Source organism: Micropterus dolomieu, linkage group LG04 (assembly GCF_021292245.1).
Source record: "Micropterus dolomieu isolate WLL.071019.BEF.003 ecotype Adirondacks linkage group LG04, ASM2129224v1, whole genome shotgun sequence".
NCBI lineage: Eukaryota > Metazoa > Chordata > Actinopteri > Centrarchiformes > Centrarchidae > Micropterus > Micropterus dolomieu.
Window position 1 is genome coordinate 15,233,319 of NC_060153.1, and position 17,295 is coordinate 15,250,613.

Below are 17,295 nucleotides of genomic sequence, written 5' to 3' on the forward strand. Positions count from 1 at the left end.
GTTCCAGGGTAACAAAAGCCCCAGGTTTGCTGTATGTGGCAAGTGTTGATTTCATTTAACAAAAAAAAAAAAATATAAATAAAAACCCACATCAACTGACCTAACAGGAGCCTTTACAGCAGGTCTTGCTTTATTACCTGCTGTTGAAGACATGCCTTGAAGATAGACCCTAGATCACTTCATCCGATTGTGTTAACAGTGCATAACCCCAAGTGAATGCGTTTAATTAACACAGTAACTATAGGGCTAGGTAATATTCAAGCAGAGGAGTACTGTACACATTGCACAGTGGCGGCTAATAGGGGCACAGCTGCTCATCTGGTCACATCTGTGCAATCAAGCCTGGGTAGAAATATTCAGATTTCAAATGCTATCGTCATTCTCGTGTGTTGCATTTAGTTTCCCTTTCGTGGCACACACACACACACTTATTGCTGGTAACCGACTGTTCCACATAAAGAAGCAACAAAACAAGCCAGTCTGAGTCTCAATCATGCTCAGTCCACAAGGGCCAAATGTTCATGTAAACAGTGCCTCCCACCTTTTGATGCTGCTGTAAAACCTAGTGGCTGCAAGCTTGGGAACAAAAACACACACTCGTAGCGTCCTTCAAGAGCTTTTATTAGTTGTTGAACAAGTGATGTCTGAGGAGGAGAAGAGGAGATACGGTCAGTATAGAAATATAACATTGGTGCATTTTTACATGACCCAAACATGGTAGTACTGCTTACCAGATCATAATCTCCACAAGCTTCAAGCATCTTCCATTTCGTAACTGAAAAACAGGAAATGGATCAGTCTTAATAATTAAAAACTCATTACTAAATCATTGTCCTGCTGCCGTTTGGAACGTCAGCCACTACTGGCTCTCAGGTTGTTTTCAGTGAGCAGCGTAGTAATTCATGCTGAGTTTTTCATGTGATCTTCCAGAGTTCATAAGCGTGTGGTGGGTGATCTGAGGACAGAGCGCTCATTTTTCTTACCGTCACTGGCCAAAGCATCCCTCGACACAAGGCCCATCATGTGGCGAGCAGATTTCAGTGGAACACATGAAGTAGATCTGAGAGGGAGGCAGAAGTAGAGCAGGATTTAATGTGGTGTCCAGTCTCTAGTGTGTGCTGTGTACTATGACAAATAGCTGCTGCCAATTGAGATGTGGCCAGAATTTGCAGTTTACATAATTGTCTCACATCTCCCTTGTAATGAATGCTGACTGAATTTTCTATGGACTAGATGCCTATGCTAAATTAAGAAAAAACCAAAAGAGACAAAAAAAAACAAAAACCCTGAATTGTCCGAGGACAGACATTTTACAAATGTACTTTTTACTGCCACTCTTAAGACTTCTTTTCCTTCAGGGCAAATCCCAATGCACTTTAGGTTAATATTTCTGTCCTTGCTACAAACAAAAAACTAATGCTTAAAAACAACAGTGAGCCATTCAGGCAGATATGCTTATCTGTTAAAAAGTTAAATGAGAAGATTGATTCCACTCTTACATCTGTCCATTATATATAAAGCTACAGTTAACAGCTGATTAGCAAAGTTTAGCACAGAGACTGGAAATAGGGAAGCTGCCGGTCTGGCTCTGTCTAAGGCCCCATCCACACTACTGCATTTTCGAATTAAAACAGACCTTTTGCTACGTTTGCACCTCCCGTCCAGACTACAACAGTGAAAATGAAGAAGTTTGGAAACGCTGCCGACCCCGTTTTGCGTTTCAAAACTCCGGAGGGCATTTTAGTGAAGGCCAAAACTGAGGACTTTAGAAACGATGACGCAGCTGCTTACGCTTGGCTCTCTGATCAACTCTTCTAAATTTGAAATACCATCTCCCCATAGAAAAGTTCAGTCTTCTAGTTCAGAGTCTGAACACTAAGAAGGAAATTGATATTCTGCAATGTGAAAAGAACAATTAGAATCAATTGCGAACTATTAAATTCATCACCAACTGTTTTGATAATCAGTTAGAGTATTATTTTCCAAAAAAAGAAAAATCTTTGATTTGTGCGTGAATGTTTTCTGATTTCTTAACTCCTCTATGATGATAAACTAAATATCTTTGTTTCTCAAAGCCAAAGATGATGATCCTGAACGTTTTGTCCACAACCCAGTGATAAATCTTTATCATTTTGACATTTTATAAACCAAACAACAGAATAGACAGGTGAATCAACAATTAAAATAATCGTTAGTTGCAGCACTGCAATTAATAGTTAGATGTCTATAATATATTCCCAACATTATTTATAGAACTCAAGCATATCTGCTTGTCCTTACCTCCTCATCCAGGTCCTTGAAATCACCATCAGGAAGGAACTGGAAGGTGCTGATGGTGAAGCGGCGGGTCTGAGCCTGGGGAGAGGGCGGTCTAGGATTTAACAGCACAGCCTGCTCCGGGGCTGGGTCCAAGGGGTTGGGACATCTAGGGAGTAACATTGAATTAGTCAGCCAATTAGATAACAGAACAATAGGTATCAAATATATACACTTCCTGTCAATTTCCCCTGCTATCTACTCAGTGAAAAACACTTTCAAAATGTGATATTCATGTGCAGTTAATCTGTTTTGATGTACCCGTTGTAAAGCAGCAGCCACACAGCCTTTCCAGAGCGGGGGTAGGCCACGCAGAAGTGTACCAGCAGCACCAAACTGGGATCCGGGGTGTTGAGCAGCCGCACTTCCAGGTAGAGGGGTTTCCCCAGCAGCATCTGCAGGGGCTGGTGATACTGAGGGTAGTAGCTGCTGTACTGGGCATCTGAAGAGAGAGATGTGTTGGAATAGGAGGTTTTTTCTTGGACCACATTTCGCCCACTCAAAGCTAGGTAGGTGTTCGCCTACAGCATATGAGGACACGTTTGAAGTATTCACACAGTGCTAACACACTGGATATATTTAGATTTGTTAATAGATTATTATGAGTTTCCATCCATCTCAACTGGCATAAACTTCCAGAGTCCAGAGACACATACGCAAAGTGTTTTAGTACCTTTGGCAATCCTGAGTTGGACTCCAAACACCCCCTGGGTTTGAACTGCAGGTCCCAGAGTGGGAGTTTTAACCAAGTAGCTCACACTCAGAACAGGGCTTGGCAGATACCTGCACTCCACTAACAACCTGAGAATGACACAGGAAATATGGTAATGGAAATCTATACAGTATGCTTCAGTTCTCATTTATTGGCATTTTGCCTTTATTTTACAGGTCAATGGGAAAATGGACAATAAATGTAGGCTCCCCCAGCTGGAATCAAACCAGGAACATTAAGATCACATAGTATACATCTCAGACGAATGGATGCCCCATCTACTCTATAAACTACACCAAATGAATCATAATGTTGCTACAAAATTGCTGGATGTGTAAATAAGCATTTTTTTTAATGGACACAATTTAATAGGTGATGTCATCAATACGTTCACAGCTACTGTTTCCGCTGCCCAAAACTCCCAGTTATTGCAGATTAACTTGAATGAACTAACAATCGATAAACTAATTAGTTAAATCAACCATTTATAATATTCAGTCAAAATGACAGTCCTCTCTGAACAGGTAAATTTCACTCATAATAAAAAGCAACATGCTCTGACCTGACAGGAGAATCCCTTGTTATGGTGCCATGGTTGAGGCTGATTGCCTGAACCTTGTTGATGACCTCCACCATGTAAATCACAGTTTTCCCCACCATCTGTCCGGACGGAATGGGACATGCAATGTAGTTTGTGCACACTAGTAACTACTAACTAGTCCAGGAACTGTGGTTGACACGTAGTTCTTTTTACCCAACTTCTCAATAATTAGTTTTTATTCATTAAAGCTCACCACTCTGCGTGTGCCACAGCCATCCATTGGTATCTTAAACAAGGCGTAGTCAGGAGTCACTCTCCAGGGTTTGCAGGTGGAGTTCCCGGCACTGACGAGCATGGCAGGGGAAAGAGAGGGATCCGTGAGGGAGGCAGGCACGGAGAAGACAAAGTGTCGATCAACAGTGCACTCTGGAGGACGACAGACACACATGCACTTATGTAAAAGGTCAAATGAACAAAAGGTCAGAAATCTCAGGAGGCAATTGATAATGAGACCCAAGGTATCTTATACCCTTTTCACATTCTGTGTCACTGCCAGCTTGAATCATTCTACACTGGCCCTGAACACGCCTCTTCACACATTCAGCAGCTGCAGCGCTTAAATTTCCGTACCCAAAACAGCTCAACTGTACTCAGCTAAGTGGCGTGAAAATGCCAGTGGGGGATACAAACTGCAGCTCACCATCCATGGGGTAATAGCAGGCAGGGGGGTGCTCACTGAAGCAGCAGCCCATGGAGAGGCACTGTGGCTGGGACACAGAGCCGGGTCCGCAGGGGAGACGCTGTTCGCGGGGAAGGTTGCACTCTGAGGGACAGCACGACAAATGTCAGCCGCACAGTTAAAATAACTCTGAATGGCCTGCAGAAAACACCCTTTGGCAAATTGAATAGCCTTTCAGAGGCATAAACATGAAATCCATCTACCTTGTACAGATGCTGGGATGGGAACTGGACAAGAAAACTGAGCCTCCTGTCTCCCATTTACTGTCATGTAGATCACAGTGATGTACATTTTACCCTTTTAGAGAGAAAAAAAAAAAAGTTGATACAGGAGTTAATGGTACAGCAAATGGTCAATTATACAAAAGGTCATGTGCTCAGTGTGAAATCTGAGTCAATACTTGCCTGCACAATCATGTGGCAGTGAGAGTGTAACTGGACACGCAAATAGATTTTGCCAGCTTTGCCTTCTCTTACAGAATACCCACAGTACTTTGGGTGATCCGGGAGATTCATCTGGTTCCCTTTGATGTCTAAGAAAGTACATGCAGAAACATACAGTAAAGTTATTTTTGTGTGGACTTTGAATGGCACAATAATAGCTCTCAGCATGGCAAAAGCACAACATTTAAGTGCTGCCTAGACAAAACAACAAACAAGCGTACCTCCCCCCCCCCACCCCTATTTAACTGTACACCAGAATGGCAGCCCCCAGGAAACATGTTTAAATTCAATTCATGCAGAACTGATGGCAACCATGTGTACCTGAAGCATATTCATCAACATGCACAAGTGCGCGCACGCACCCCCACCCACCCACCCACCTTTAACAACAATTCCAGAGATAGGACCAGAGGGGAGCTCCACAGTCATCTGGTGGGAGGAGCAGAAGACCTCAGGTTTTGGGACAACAGAGGGGCTGATCTTGCCCTGCGTGGTGCTGGGTGGGGTAGTGGACGCTGATGGGATAACTGGTGCAGGAGTTTTAGGGATAGTTGAATACGGGCATTGCAGGTCTAGAGTTCTGTACTGTGCTATAGAAAGGTCCCAAAACCTCAGAGATAGGGAAATGGTCGTGGGAGTCTAAACAGACAGAGAGAGAGAGAGACAGATCAATAAAGTCAGTATGAACAACCATGCATGGTTTAAAGCTACTATGTTTGAAAATAGAGTCCACAAGTTGAGCTCTCAAATCTCACAAAAAAAATTAATTACCACCAGTTGGGTTGCACAGAGCATTAAAAAAAAAAAATGAAAAAAAATAATACACTCCACCCAGTACAGATGTATGCAGAGCAAATGCGGCATTCAGTCCATATGGGATTCATCGTAAAAATGATCTGCTGACTGGAGAAAAATAATAATGCTTTTCTGTGTTCATTACACAAGCAGTACTGGTGTCAAATTGCTGTAGTGACAACCAAAGTGGCACAAACCACAAACTACCAGCGTCAGGGTGCAAGATAATTTTGTACTTTGTGGTGTCACAGTATTGGACTGCGTTAAGGCAAATCTGATAGGCCCCTGAAGTGCCCCTGTTCGCTTCAGACCACTTCATTTGCTGAATTTTGTGTTAGCCTTTTCAAATACAATTCTGCCCCACTTTGCTGTCAGGTACGTTCTGTGGTTATTTACATGCATAAAATGTTCCAAGGGGGGAGGACCCCAGACCACCCGCATAATACCCAACCCACTGTGTAAAGTATGGTCCCTTTATGGCCCCTGATTTAGAAAAAATAAATAATAATCCTAGATCTGCCCCCGATTATAAAACAGATTATCAGTAAATTAAAGGGTAACTTTGGTATTTTTCAACCTGGACCTACTCCCATGGTTTTGTGTCTGGGAGTAATTGGGACAACAGGTTTTGAAAATGGTCTAGACTCCCTTGACAAAAACAGTAATTTTACCTCTATGGTTTCCTGCTGCCTTGATCGGTTAGTTTGTGTTATTGGTGTTTAACCCTTTAAAAACACCAAAGTCACACAATAGCATGCATGCATATACATATATACACACACACACACACACACACACACACACACTAACCAACTGAGGCAGCAGTAGACCAAAAGACAAAACACTTGTAACAACAATCTAAGACTATCGTGTCCAAGAAAGTCTTTGAAACTTTTAGCACTGTGACAACATTTATGTTACTGTATATCCTGATTTAAAAGGCTCCCATGATGCCATTTCATGGGGACTTAAGATAAAAGATTGTTTAAATGAGTGTTCCAACAAGTTCATCCTGTCATCAGATAACTAAACCACATCAAAGAAAGAAAATCTTATAATTTCTTTAAAAACAGGGATTAAAGTAAAGCAATTATATAAAGATGACACATTTGCAGGAAGTGAGGAGGCATTATGGAGGATTCTTACCCGTGGCTGGCTGTGGCAGGCAGGCAGAGGAGAGTGAAGGATTACCATGGAGCCCTCAGCCATCTGTAGCATGTACCCACACAGTGGAGACACATTGGAGAGGAACAGCCATGTCTTCATTTGGTCTGATGTTTGAAACAATCACTGTTAGGAACACTGATGTGGTGTTTGTGCAAACTACCAAACTGTGTATACCAGTAACAATTTATTGTATAGAGATATGCACTTTTAGAGTGTAACACACACACACAGCTCTAGCATTTAGAGCTAAATGCTAACATGCTCACAGTGAGAATGCTGACATGCTAATGTCAAGCAGGTTTAATGTTTAACATGTTCACCAACTAATTTCAGAGCGTTAGCATGCTAACATTTGCCAAATAGCACAAAAAGTACAGACTGAAGGGAATGCCATGAGTTTTGGAGTATTGGACAAATTGAAATGTTGTCCTGATTGTGGCATTAGATAAAAGATCAGGAGATCAAAGTTATTACAATTCATTCTGAAGGGAACATGACTGTGTCATGGCAATCCATTCAACCAAAAATGAAGACTACAACTTTTACAACCTGGCACAAGAAGAGACGTCAAGAGATAACCATTAGGATAAATTACCTGAAAATCATGACAGGGCTGTACCAATGTTTGTGCCAGTTTATCAAATAGCTGTTGAGATATTTCAGTCTGGACCAAAAGATGTTGACCGACATACATACTTACATGGCCATAACTAGAGCCACACTGCTAGCAAGGCTAAAAATTATTTACATGGGGCCCTGAAGAGATTTTTTGTTGTTGTTAAAAAGTGATATTGAAATGAAAAAAACCACCACATTTTTCCCCACAACTGGCTCTCTTTGAAAATGTGAAAAGCCACACTTCTCACTAAGACAACAATCTCTTATGTTTACACAAACACTGACCTCTGACCTGGATGGAGCCTGGGTGAGCAAAAGGCAGGAAGACAACCATCCGCTCCATCAGACACTTGTGGTGGGGGATCTGTGGAGTGGGCCGAGTTGGGGTAGACGCTGTGGAACGTGTGGTGGTGGTAGTCTCTGGAGACTGGTGTACAGGGGGGTAAGGTAGAGGATAGTGTGGCGGATAGAAAGGGTGGTAATAGGGATAAGGGTAATAACCACAAATCCTGTGACTGTAAGGGGGGGAGGTGGCTTGTGGAGCCACTGGTTTCTGAGGTTCCTGAGGAATAGTTTTAAAAGCAGCAGGTGTTTGGGTCACTGGTGCTGCAGTGGGTGCAGGATAGTGAGGTATCTGCAGATAATACTGAGGGTAATAGGGACTTTGTGGAGGTTTGGGTGGCCGAGTAGCTGGAGGAACAGTAGTGAGGAACTGCTGCTGAGGCTGGGGCCCAGGAGGACTGCCAGGAGTGGGTTGAGTGGGACGGGCAGGTTGTGGACCAGGAGGGTACACCTGGGGAAGCTGGGGGTGGTGGAATCCAGGATAAGGGTAATAGGGATATTCAGGAAGCTGAGCAATCTGCCCCTGAGTTGGAGGTTGAGGAGGGGGAGGAGGAGGGGCAGTGGGTGCAGGATTAACAGGGTCTGGAATTTGGGGAAACTGAGGGTCACTAGGAGCTGGAGGAAAGGAGAGGTTGGGAAACTGAGGATTGACTGGACAGGAGAGGATGTATTCCTGATCATCTAATCGAAGATAGAGATTAATGCCATCCTGGGGGGGGGGGAAAACCATCACAAATATTATTGGAGCAAGCAAGCAGCTTGCCATAATTATCCATTCAGGTTAAATAACTTACTCCTCTAGTGATACACAGAGCACTGTAGGGGACAATGAAGGTATGCTCCTCACGATGGGAGTGGATACGGAAAGCACACGCTTCAGATACAAATGTACCCCAATCTCCATTCACTGTAAAGCACATTTCAGTCAGTCTCATTCCGTTGATAAAGGTTCAGTTTCAAGGCTGCAGGAACCACTGAGGTATCTGTTATTTACACTCCAGTTAAATACAAATACACATTTTAGTCTGAGTGATTACATCATCTAAGGCTGCATATTTAAAAATCTGACTAGTTTTAGGCTAACAATGAAAGGATCAGTTTCTCTCCACCAGAACTTTATGCCTTTATACCAGAGTGGAGAGGGCTTTGAAACAGCATGTAGACCTTCATGAATAAATAACCAAAACAGTAACTATTTCACCTTTCCATAACTCCCTTGGTGGTGTCCAGGGAAGAACTGTATACAATACTAATTACAGGGAAGGAGTTTAGAGTTCAGTTAAAATTTGTTTGAATAAATAAAAAGTCAAATAATTATGTTTTATTTTAATGTGTTTTATTTAAATTTAACATTTGTTTTTATCTGAGATTCTTCTGGAACTGAACCAATTATATAAAGCCTTGTCCACACTGCCAAGAACAAATTCTGGTGGATATACTGAATCCTTTATTCCTTTTGTTGGTCACATATTAATACACCCCTTCTAAAAAAATAGTGTCAAGAAAGACTTCAATATGCCTGACATATAGACATTGATGAATGTAATCTAAAAATCAATTTCTGAATCAACTCGGCATTAATCTTGCAAGGAAGCCAACATACTTGTGACTCCCAGCATTGGTAAATCCTGCTCCTGCCCATTTATCTGCACCACCATCCCGTAGGGGGAGCAGAAGACTGAGGGTGCAAAGGGGAAGAAAAGCCTGGCACGAGAGGACAGCTGCAATGGGCAGGTGAGCTTCAGTGGGCTGCCCCACCACAACAGGGGCAGCACATAACTGCCATTCTGACAAAAAGAAAAAACAAAAGGGGTGATGAACACAGGAATAACTACTGGGGGGAATATATTGCAGGTGCTGCTGGTACCTCCTGTGTAACATAACATGCATCATAAGGCACCATCATCTCAAGTTCATTCCATGACCTTCTCACTGAGTAGCCACAGTACGGCGGTAACTTGAACGGGGAGATGGGAGAGGCTCCTTCTGTAAAGAATAAGTAATGTTGGTGCACAATTGGATGATGAATCTATCCACAGAAAATTAACCATTTTGATTATTTCATGGTTAAAGCATTTATCAAGCTTAAATACCAACCATCCACTGTTTGTAAAATGTGAGCTGATAGGTAGTTTTAGACTGTTTGCAATTTGAAACCTGTTTAAGACCTTTTATCTTGTGCTCAGGAAAATTGTGAAAGATTTCCACTACAAAGCCTAGAGCTTCATGTAAATTTTAAAATAACCTCCTGTATATAAAACATTTTGCTGCACCTGTAATCATGTTCTCTAGCATAACATAGCGTGCAAAACAGGCTTCTGCAAGTTAAACTTTTTCATGAGTTACATTCACTGTCCTGGCTATATTAAATAAAGGCCTCTAGTTTCTGCACTGTAACCATGCCCCCTGCACAAGAATGCAGATGTTCTCCCTTCCAATTTGCAGATTCTATTTGAGAATGTTAAACTACATTCAAACAGCACTTCGCCTCATAAGTTGTACCAAGCATCTTACTTCTGTCCACTAACAGGTGCTTGAATCCTTCTCCAGTGGTAGTGAAGGTCATGGCTTTATCATCACACTGCAATAAAGGCCTCATTGCCAGCCACTCAGAGAAATGTGGATTGGAGTCAAATAATGGGCCCAAGACCACCCCCTGGACTCCATCAAAACCTGAAGGATACAAAACAGCATGTAAATGAGAGAGAGAGTCTTTATTACACGCACTTTGCCTACATTACCCACAATGATGGTTAATTTGTCAGACGTCATGCAGCTCCCTCTGGAGCCACAAGAAGGCTATAACTTACAACTTTTAGTTTTTAATAGTCACGTTACTCTACAATGACTGTGTACAGACTTTAACTGTTAACCTGTAAGATGTGATCGATATCCATCTTCAGAGTGTGAATCCGAGGCACGTGGTTGCCAGCTGACATTACCAGAAGTCCAAGACAAGTCTTCAACGTTAAGAAAGTCATTTTCATCAAGTGTCGGTCCAGTAAAATATGGGACTGGCGCTCCGAGAAAGGCCGCAGATTCAGGCCGAAGCTCCTTGACACCCGACTGCGTGGATTTACGCAGATCTGGGCCCTGAAGAACCCGTTTAACCAAGTGCCGATTCCCCTGCTGGGCGTCGTGGTCTTGGTTAAACCTTTCCCACCTGGTTGACATTTGGACTTGCTGAGCAGCAAAACCATCCTCCTCCCGCTGTCCTAAACTTACCGAGTGACAAAGTTGAAACGTGTAAAAATAAACGGTTACCTCAAATAAAAACAAAGGTATTTCTCTTCTCATTTTGCGAGACATCTCCGTGTTCTTGACGCTTTTTGCTTGCACGCGCACACAGACGCCTCACCTGAACAGGAGGGCGATCAATTAAGAGTCATCAAGAACGGGCCAATTAAAAAACCGAAGGTCAGGCTGGCGTTATTCAATCTTTCGATAATTACAGTGACCCTACAGCCTACTCCTTTTTTCATCAATAATTATATCAATCTAAGCTTGTTAACTAATTTGCAGTAATCGCCTATGTTTGCCCGTGCCTTTCAGACTTAAGATAGTATTGTTTTTGAAAGATACCTTTCAGCTGCTGCCAATTTGTAAATGGTACTTGTACTGTGCTTTATAGTCATCCGACCACTCAAAGCGCTTTTACACTACATCTTCTTCATCTGTAGGTGTTATTTATATTGGGCACCTGGGAACATGTCCCTATCACTTTTTGAAAGCAGACGTCAAAAAATATTCTGAAAAATAGCTTGCAAAAAGTATGTTAAATAACAAATAACAATGCTTCGAGATAGGTTAATTTGCACAATAAGAAAACATGCAATGCAATTTAAATAGAAGAAACAAACGTAAGCAACAAAAGTAGGCTAATTTAAGCTAAAGAAAACATGCTACAGATTACTGCATTATATTCCGTTATATTTTGAATTTTTACCTGCCACCTGAATTTTGTTTCTTTTTATATAAATAAAGACATTTTCACTATAAAGTGGTGCAGAACATGTCTCCAGACTGCAGGAAATTGAGTGTTTAGTGCTCAAATTTATTAGAGGCAGAATCCCCAGACCCCCCTATCATATATTTCAGCATTGAATATTTCTTTAAAATATTGTTAAAATATCTTCTTGTCTAGTTCTTGTGAATCCAATATTGTGCATCATCACGCTAAGTGTGTTGTCACCATACCCTGTATATAAAAAGGTTGTCACACCTCTAATATGAGCCCTTATGTCCCCACCACTTTTCAACACAAAGTGACGCCCTCAAATTCAGCCATTCATACACTGATGAGCAGTTGGCTCATCAGAAACAGAAATTAACAATCACACACCAATAGCACAGCCATCGGGAGCAACTTGGAATTCAGTGTCTTTCCCAAGGACACTTAGACATGCAAAATATGACCAAATTGTGCCAAATGTTGTTGGACCTAATCTATTGTTTTGTCAGGGTGGTATTACCTATTTAATGATTGTCAATATATCAGTAGCCTACATCTCTAGACCTGTTCTGTAGTTTTGTACTGCTGGTTTGATCTCATGAACATATTCTTTCAACTCTTATTACCACGAATACAGAGGAATAAAACAATATTTTTTTGAAAATCAGCAGACAATACTGAAACTGTCCATTCATTCATAGAAAACCTTCATTTGGTAATTTCTAGGTGGGCGAGAAGATTTAAGTCTCCCGATCCTTGAGGGGCTTGTTGGATGAGGAGTCTTGTGCACGGAGGAGGCGGATGCTTTGATGCGAAGTTTAGGCCTATTCCTGTTTCCCAGTGTTTTCAGCTTGTTGATGTCTACCAGCTGTAGGGATGGGGATCGTTAATTTTTTATTGATATTGATACCCTTATTGAGACTGCTTAACGATCCAATTCTTTATCGATACCACTATCGATACTTTACTATTATTTAGTGATGGTTATTTGGTAAGACCAGACCCAACGGGCATAAGGTAGGCCTGTACGGTATGAGGAAAATATTCAATGTGCGTATGACATATCACTTGTGATAAATAAACATATATTGAAGTGTAGGCTACATATTAACTGCCTGGTTGTTTTTAATGTAATATTTTAAATACAGCTAAATGTTGTTTCTAGATCAGCAACATTAATGTTTACAACAGCAAAGTAACTCCGTTACTTTATCTGACATCACAAGTAGTGAGTGAGGTTTAGAAAGAACACCATCAGTCTGTATCAGTCCTTCCTCCTCTCTAGCTGGCTGCAGGTAACGTTACCAGGTAGAAGAAGGAGCAGCTGGTTTGTCTCAGCCAGCAGTTGAGTTTTTAAGACTACAGACCAGTCTGTGCTCCAGACAGACAGCTTTCTATTTAGCTTGTTTTTACCATTTGGCTAATACCAAGCTAGCGTTAGCTGTGCTTGTATAAAACAAACAAGATGAGAGAATGAGGACAGAGATGATTAAATTAACCATTTCTACTTGTTTAACGTTACCTTACAGACACGTGTATGGATAAAGTATTGTCTTTTTACTTGCGAAGGTTTTAGTGCACATACTTACAGTAACGAGCGTTAGCTGTCATCAACTAACGTTACAGTAGTTTGGAGCTAACTTAACCCTCACCATAACGTTATTCCACCATGATGGTGCAGCCTCTCGCTCTGCTGCCGCTGTGTGTGTGTGTAGGAGCCGACAGAGAGCAGGCAGAGACTGCAGCCTGATGATTTTATTATCCATTGCATTGCAAAATAAAACGGACTTGACGCTCGAGACGTATATGTTACATCATAGTACCCGCAAGTCTGGATAGCAGTATCGATAAGCTCGAACCTTATTGATTTTCGGGTTTTGAGAAATTTTGGAACCGGGTCTCGATCCCCATCCCTAACCAGCTGTGACTTGTTACCATTTCAACCGAAGAGTGACTAAATTTTTGGGGTCCTGATGGAATAAAATAGAAAAATATATTGAAGGAAGTCTGAAAAAATAAGCAAACATTTGTGTAGAAGAAACATTTTGTCTGCTTCTCCTGTCAAACATTTTGCAACCCCTTAGGTTTATCTCACGACCACATGTGGGCCCCCCTCCCCCCACTGTCCTACAATACTGTATGGTTTGGATGAAGAATAAATTGATTTAAAAGTGGCAGTTTTAGACCAGCATTTCGTATAGAGGGTGTGGTGATGGCGCACGGATAAGATGCCTGCCTTTGGTGTGAGAGACCTGGGTTGAACCCCCACTGTGACCCATCCACCATTGTGTCCCTGAGCAAGACACTTAACCCCTAGTTGCTCCAGAGGTGTGCGTCTGACATATATAGCAATTGTAAGTCGCTTTGGATAAAAGCATCAGATAAATGTAATGTAAATATGAGTCAAAGGACTGAAGGGATAGTCTTGCAGGTGTGAATCATTAGGTGTTAGTTATTGTGTGGCTGCAGATTTGCAGAAGGCTGCACCAGGACGGACTGACTGTGAGCTATGATGGTCAAGAGGCAACAAGAGCCTCTGGAGTTAATATGAAAAGCTCAGACTTTTGGAGCTGCAGTGAAGGTTGTGGTAATCGATTGGATGTTATGAGAATGTGCAGTGAGGGTTCAAAAGGAGTCGGGTAGAGTTGGGAGCTGGGGAGTGTAGTACAGAGGGATTTGTTTTGGGAAGATGTGAGCTGTGTAACAACTTCAGCACATTGTTGCTGCATGTGACCTCTGCTGTTTTTGTTGGGCAACCCTTGAAGAGAAACAAAATAGCGAGCCTACAGCCATGTTAGCGGCTGTGTGAATCTGTACTCGGCGCTATAGAGGAAAAGTCAGGCGATCACCAAAGTCATGGCTAAATTGTCGGGGAACCATGAATGTCTGTTCATAATTACATGGCAATCTGTTAAGTAGTTATAGATATTTCAGTATGGACCAATGTGGTGGACCGACAGACCCATACCTAGAGCCACGCATGGCTAAAACCTGAACCTCTTTAGAAAATGTGTGGATTTGTGTTTGTTGGTTTGGTGGTAGGATGTCTCCAGTTTATAGCCTGTTCAGATGGATAAGGAATTTCTCAAGATTGAATTAAAATTTTGTAGACAAAGCACAAAAAAATAGTCAGAGTTAAAAATAAAAGCATTTATTCCTGAAATATTTCACTATTTAAGTCGGCTCTTTTCAGCAGCACTATTCACAGCTACTTCTGTATAATGTCTTTTTAGTGGCCACCCCACTGCACAATGGATGTTAGATTGTACTTTCTGTAGAGGCCCACATGTTGTGAGGGGAATAGAATAACTCCAGAGACTCAGGAGTGACGTACGAGGGGAACCGGCACTGCTAAGCACCCACTCAACATTCACTGTGAGGATATGACAAACCATCAGGGCTTAGAAATAATGGTTTCAATCTTGACATCTATTCAAACGTACTGCCAGGAGAAAATACTTCTCCTGTTCCATTCGTATGCCCCCTGATAATGATACTGCCCTCAAATGATTTTCATCTCAGCGGCACTATAATAAAACAGAGACTTACACTAATGGCTCTATCAGCACCCAGTCAGCATTGCTTTAGCAGTTATCTAACACAGAGTGGTTTCTTCTTTTGTTTTTCTTTTTTTGAATTCACTCTAAAAGAGATATTTGCTCCCAATAGGTCTGATCCACACATACGGGATTTTAACAAAACCAAGTTTTATAGACCAAACAGTAAATCTGTTAATTTAGAAATTAAGCACCAGATGAATCCATAATAAAAGTAATCATTAGTCACAGCCCTTTAGAAAATAATAAAAACTTGCTTCCCCTCGAACAGCTGTAATAGTAAAATGTTGTGTATACATTGATACATCAGTCAAAAACATATCAGTCAAAGGGGACATTTCACTGAATTTATTACTTTTATTTAGATATGTTAAGTACATTTTGGTGATTATACTTGCATACATTTTCAATTATAGATTTTTACTTGTATTTTTACAGTCTGGTATTACTACGTTTACTTAGGTAAAGAATCTGAATACTTCTTCCACCATTGCAGTTCACTAATCCAAACAAAGATGGTAGCTGGAATTACAGTTCTCCATGCTCAATTTGTACAACATGAACAGAAACTAAAAGTTTTAGTATCAGTTATATATACAGTAATATAGTTATGCAGCAGTTAATATTTATGTTTCGTTCAACTATCATATATTTTTACGCATCCAGGTGGTAAAAAGAGTCTTTTAAGATTCTAGAAATACCTTCAGAACAGCGGTGAGTGTTTTTAAAACGACCTTCTGGGTCGAAAGATTGCCTTGAGTCTGTTTATAGCATCATCTCCAAAGATCGTTTTATCCATTGATGATGCTGAACAAATAACTCTAGGACAGGGGAGCCTTCCGTGTACATCCACGCCAAACCACAGAAAAAATACATTGCTCTTCCTGTTTTACTTAAATCCTAGTAGCTGTACATACTGTGCCTTTTACGCTTTCTGCAGTGAGCCATTTAAACTGGGTATTTGATTCTTCTCTCATATTATTGTACCGGCCACAGATGACCTGAGTGGGAAAGTGTCAGTATAAATCCTAATGCCGATATGCTTCCAGGTTAACTCGCACTGAGAGAATCTGTACTGTCAACAAACGAGGGAGCGGTCAGTATTAGAGCAAAGGAAGCAATTACGGTATCTATCCTCATCCCACCTCCAGGAGGATAAAGGAGCCCTTGTAGTGCTCGGATCAGGACTTCCTCAGTCCATATGGTCCTCACTGAGAGACCACAGCCTGAGGGGAGATACGACCCAAGGCAGAGATGAGCTGAGGCCTGTTAGAAGAAAATAAAACATAAATGTTATTTTACTGGTTTTATATACTGCTATATGTAGAAATAAGACGACCCATAACTAACTGAGCGTTCTCTCATCTGAGACAGGTGATAAAAAGCTTTACTAGATATGCACTGTCTGCCAAGTAATCCCCTAATAACATGGTGTCGTTTGACGACAGCCAATAATAATACCTAAATGAAAGTATCTATTTAAAATATGACAGTTTGTGGTTAAAATATGGCCGCTGAGTCGAGAATGTTAATGTACTCCTTCCTGCTTCTGATGGCCACCCGAACCAAATGTCATACAGACAACTTATGACTTTAGAAATGTCAGGAAAAGGTTCCTACGTGTATTATATGAATTACATTTCCAGTGGAAACTCTGGCCACTGCACGTGTTATTAAACCACATGAAAATACCCAGGATTTGAAGATCACATATATTTTGCAAACCAAAGTGTTGTGAATCTACGTATCTCTGTAGTCAAATTTTCAAACCTTAAAAAATATAAAATATGTATTATGTAATTTGATTATAAAGAGCTCACTGAAGGGGCACAATGAATGGGTCTATCTACACAGGTACACGTGTGACAACAAAGACAATTTTATAATTTTATGATACAGCAGATTTGCAAAACTGAATTATATATGTGACGCAACCACTTTATGTGACTTGATGTCCTTGATATCTGTTCCTGTAAAACCTCTATTTTATGTATGTGATTGTTTGTTTTGTATGTGATGTGAATTCTGGGGGAGTAATAGCTTCATCTGTAAAAAAAAATAAAAAATTTAAAAATGGGTTGGTAAAAAAAAAAGAAAGCTGGGCTGGATTATG

General features: G+C 41.1%; 1 protein-coding gene across 1 annotated transcript; it reads right to left on the reverse strand.

The window, feature by feature from the left end:
* Positions 1–600: 600 nt before the first annotated feature.
* Positions 601–11,043, reverse strand: LOC123970359. Its single transcript, XM_046048370.1, has 19 exons — positions 10,547–11,043; positions 10,188–10,346; positions 9,541–9,659; positions 9,277–9,460; positions 8,468–8,580; positions 7,617–8,382; positions 6,693–6,817; positions 5,132–5,390; positions 4,713–4,840; positions 4,512–4,605; positions 4,270–4,392; positions 3,823–3,995; positions 3,591–3,688; positions 2,990–3,117; positions 2,578–2,758; positions 2,281–2,425; positions 984–1,060; positions 732–775; positions 601–644 (listed from the first exon to the last, which is right to left on the reverse strand). The coding sequence occupies exons 1-17, from the start codon at positions 10,980–10,982 to the stop codon at positions 986–988; spliced, it is 3,306 nt and encodes a 1,101-aa protein (XP_045904326.1). The 5' UTR covers positions 10,983–11,043; the 3' UTR covers positions 601–644; positions 732–775; positions 984–985.
* Between the last annotated feature and the right edge of the window lie 6,252 nt (positions 11,044–17,295).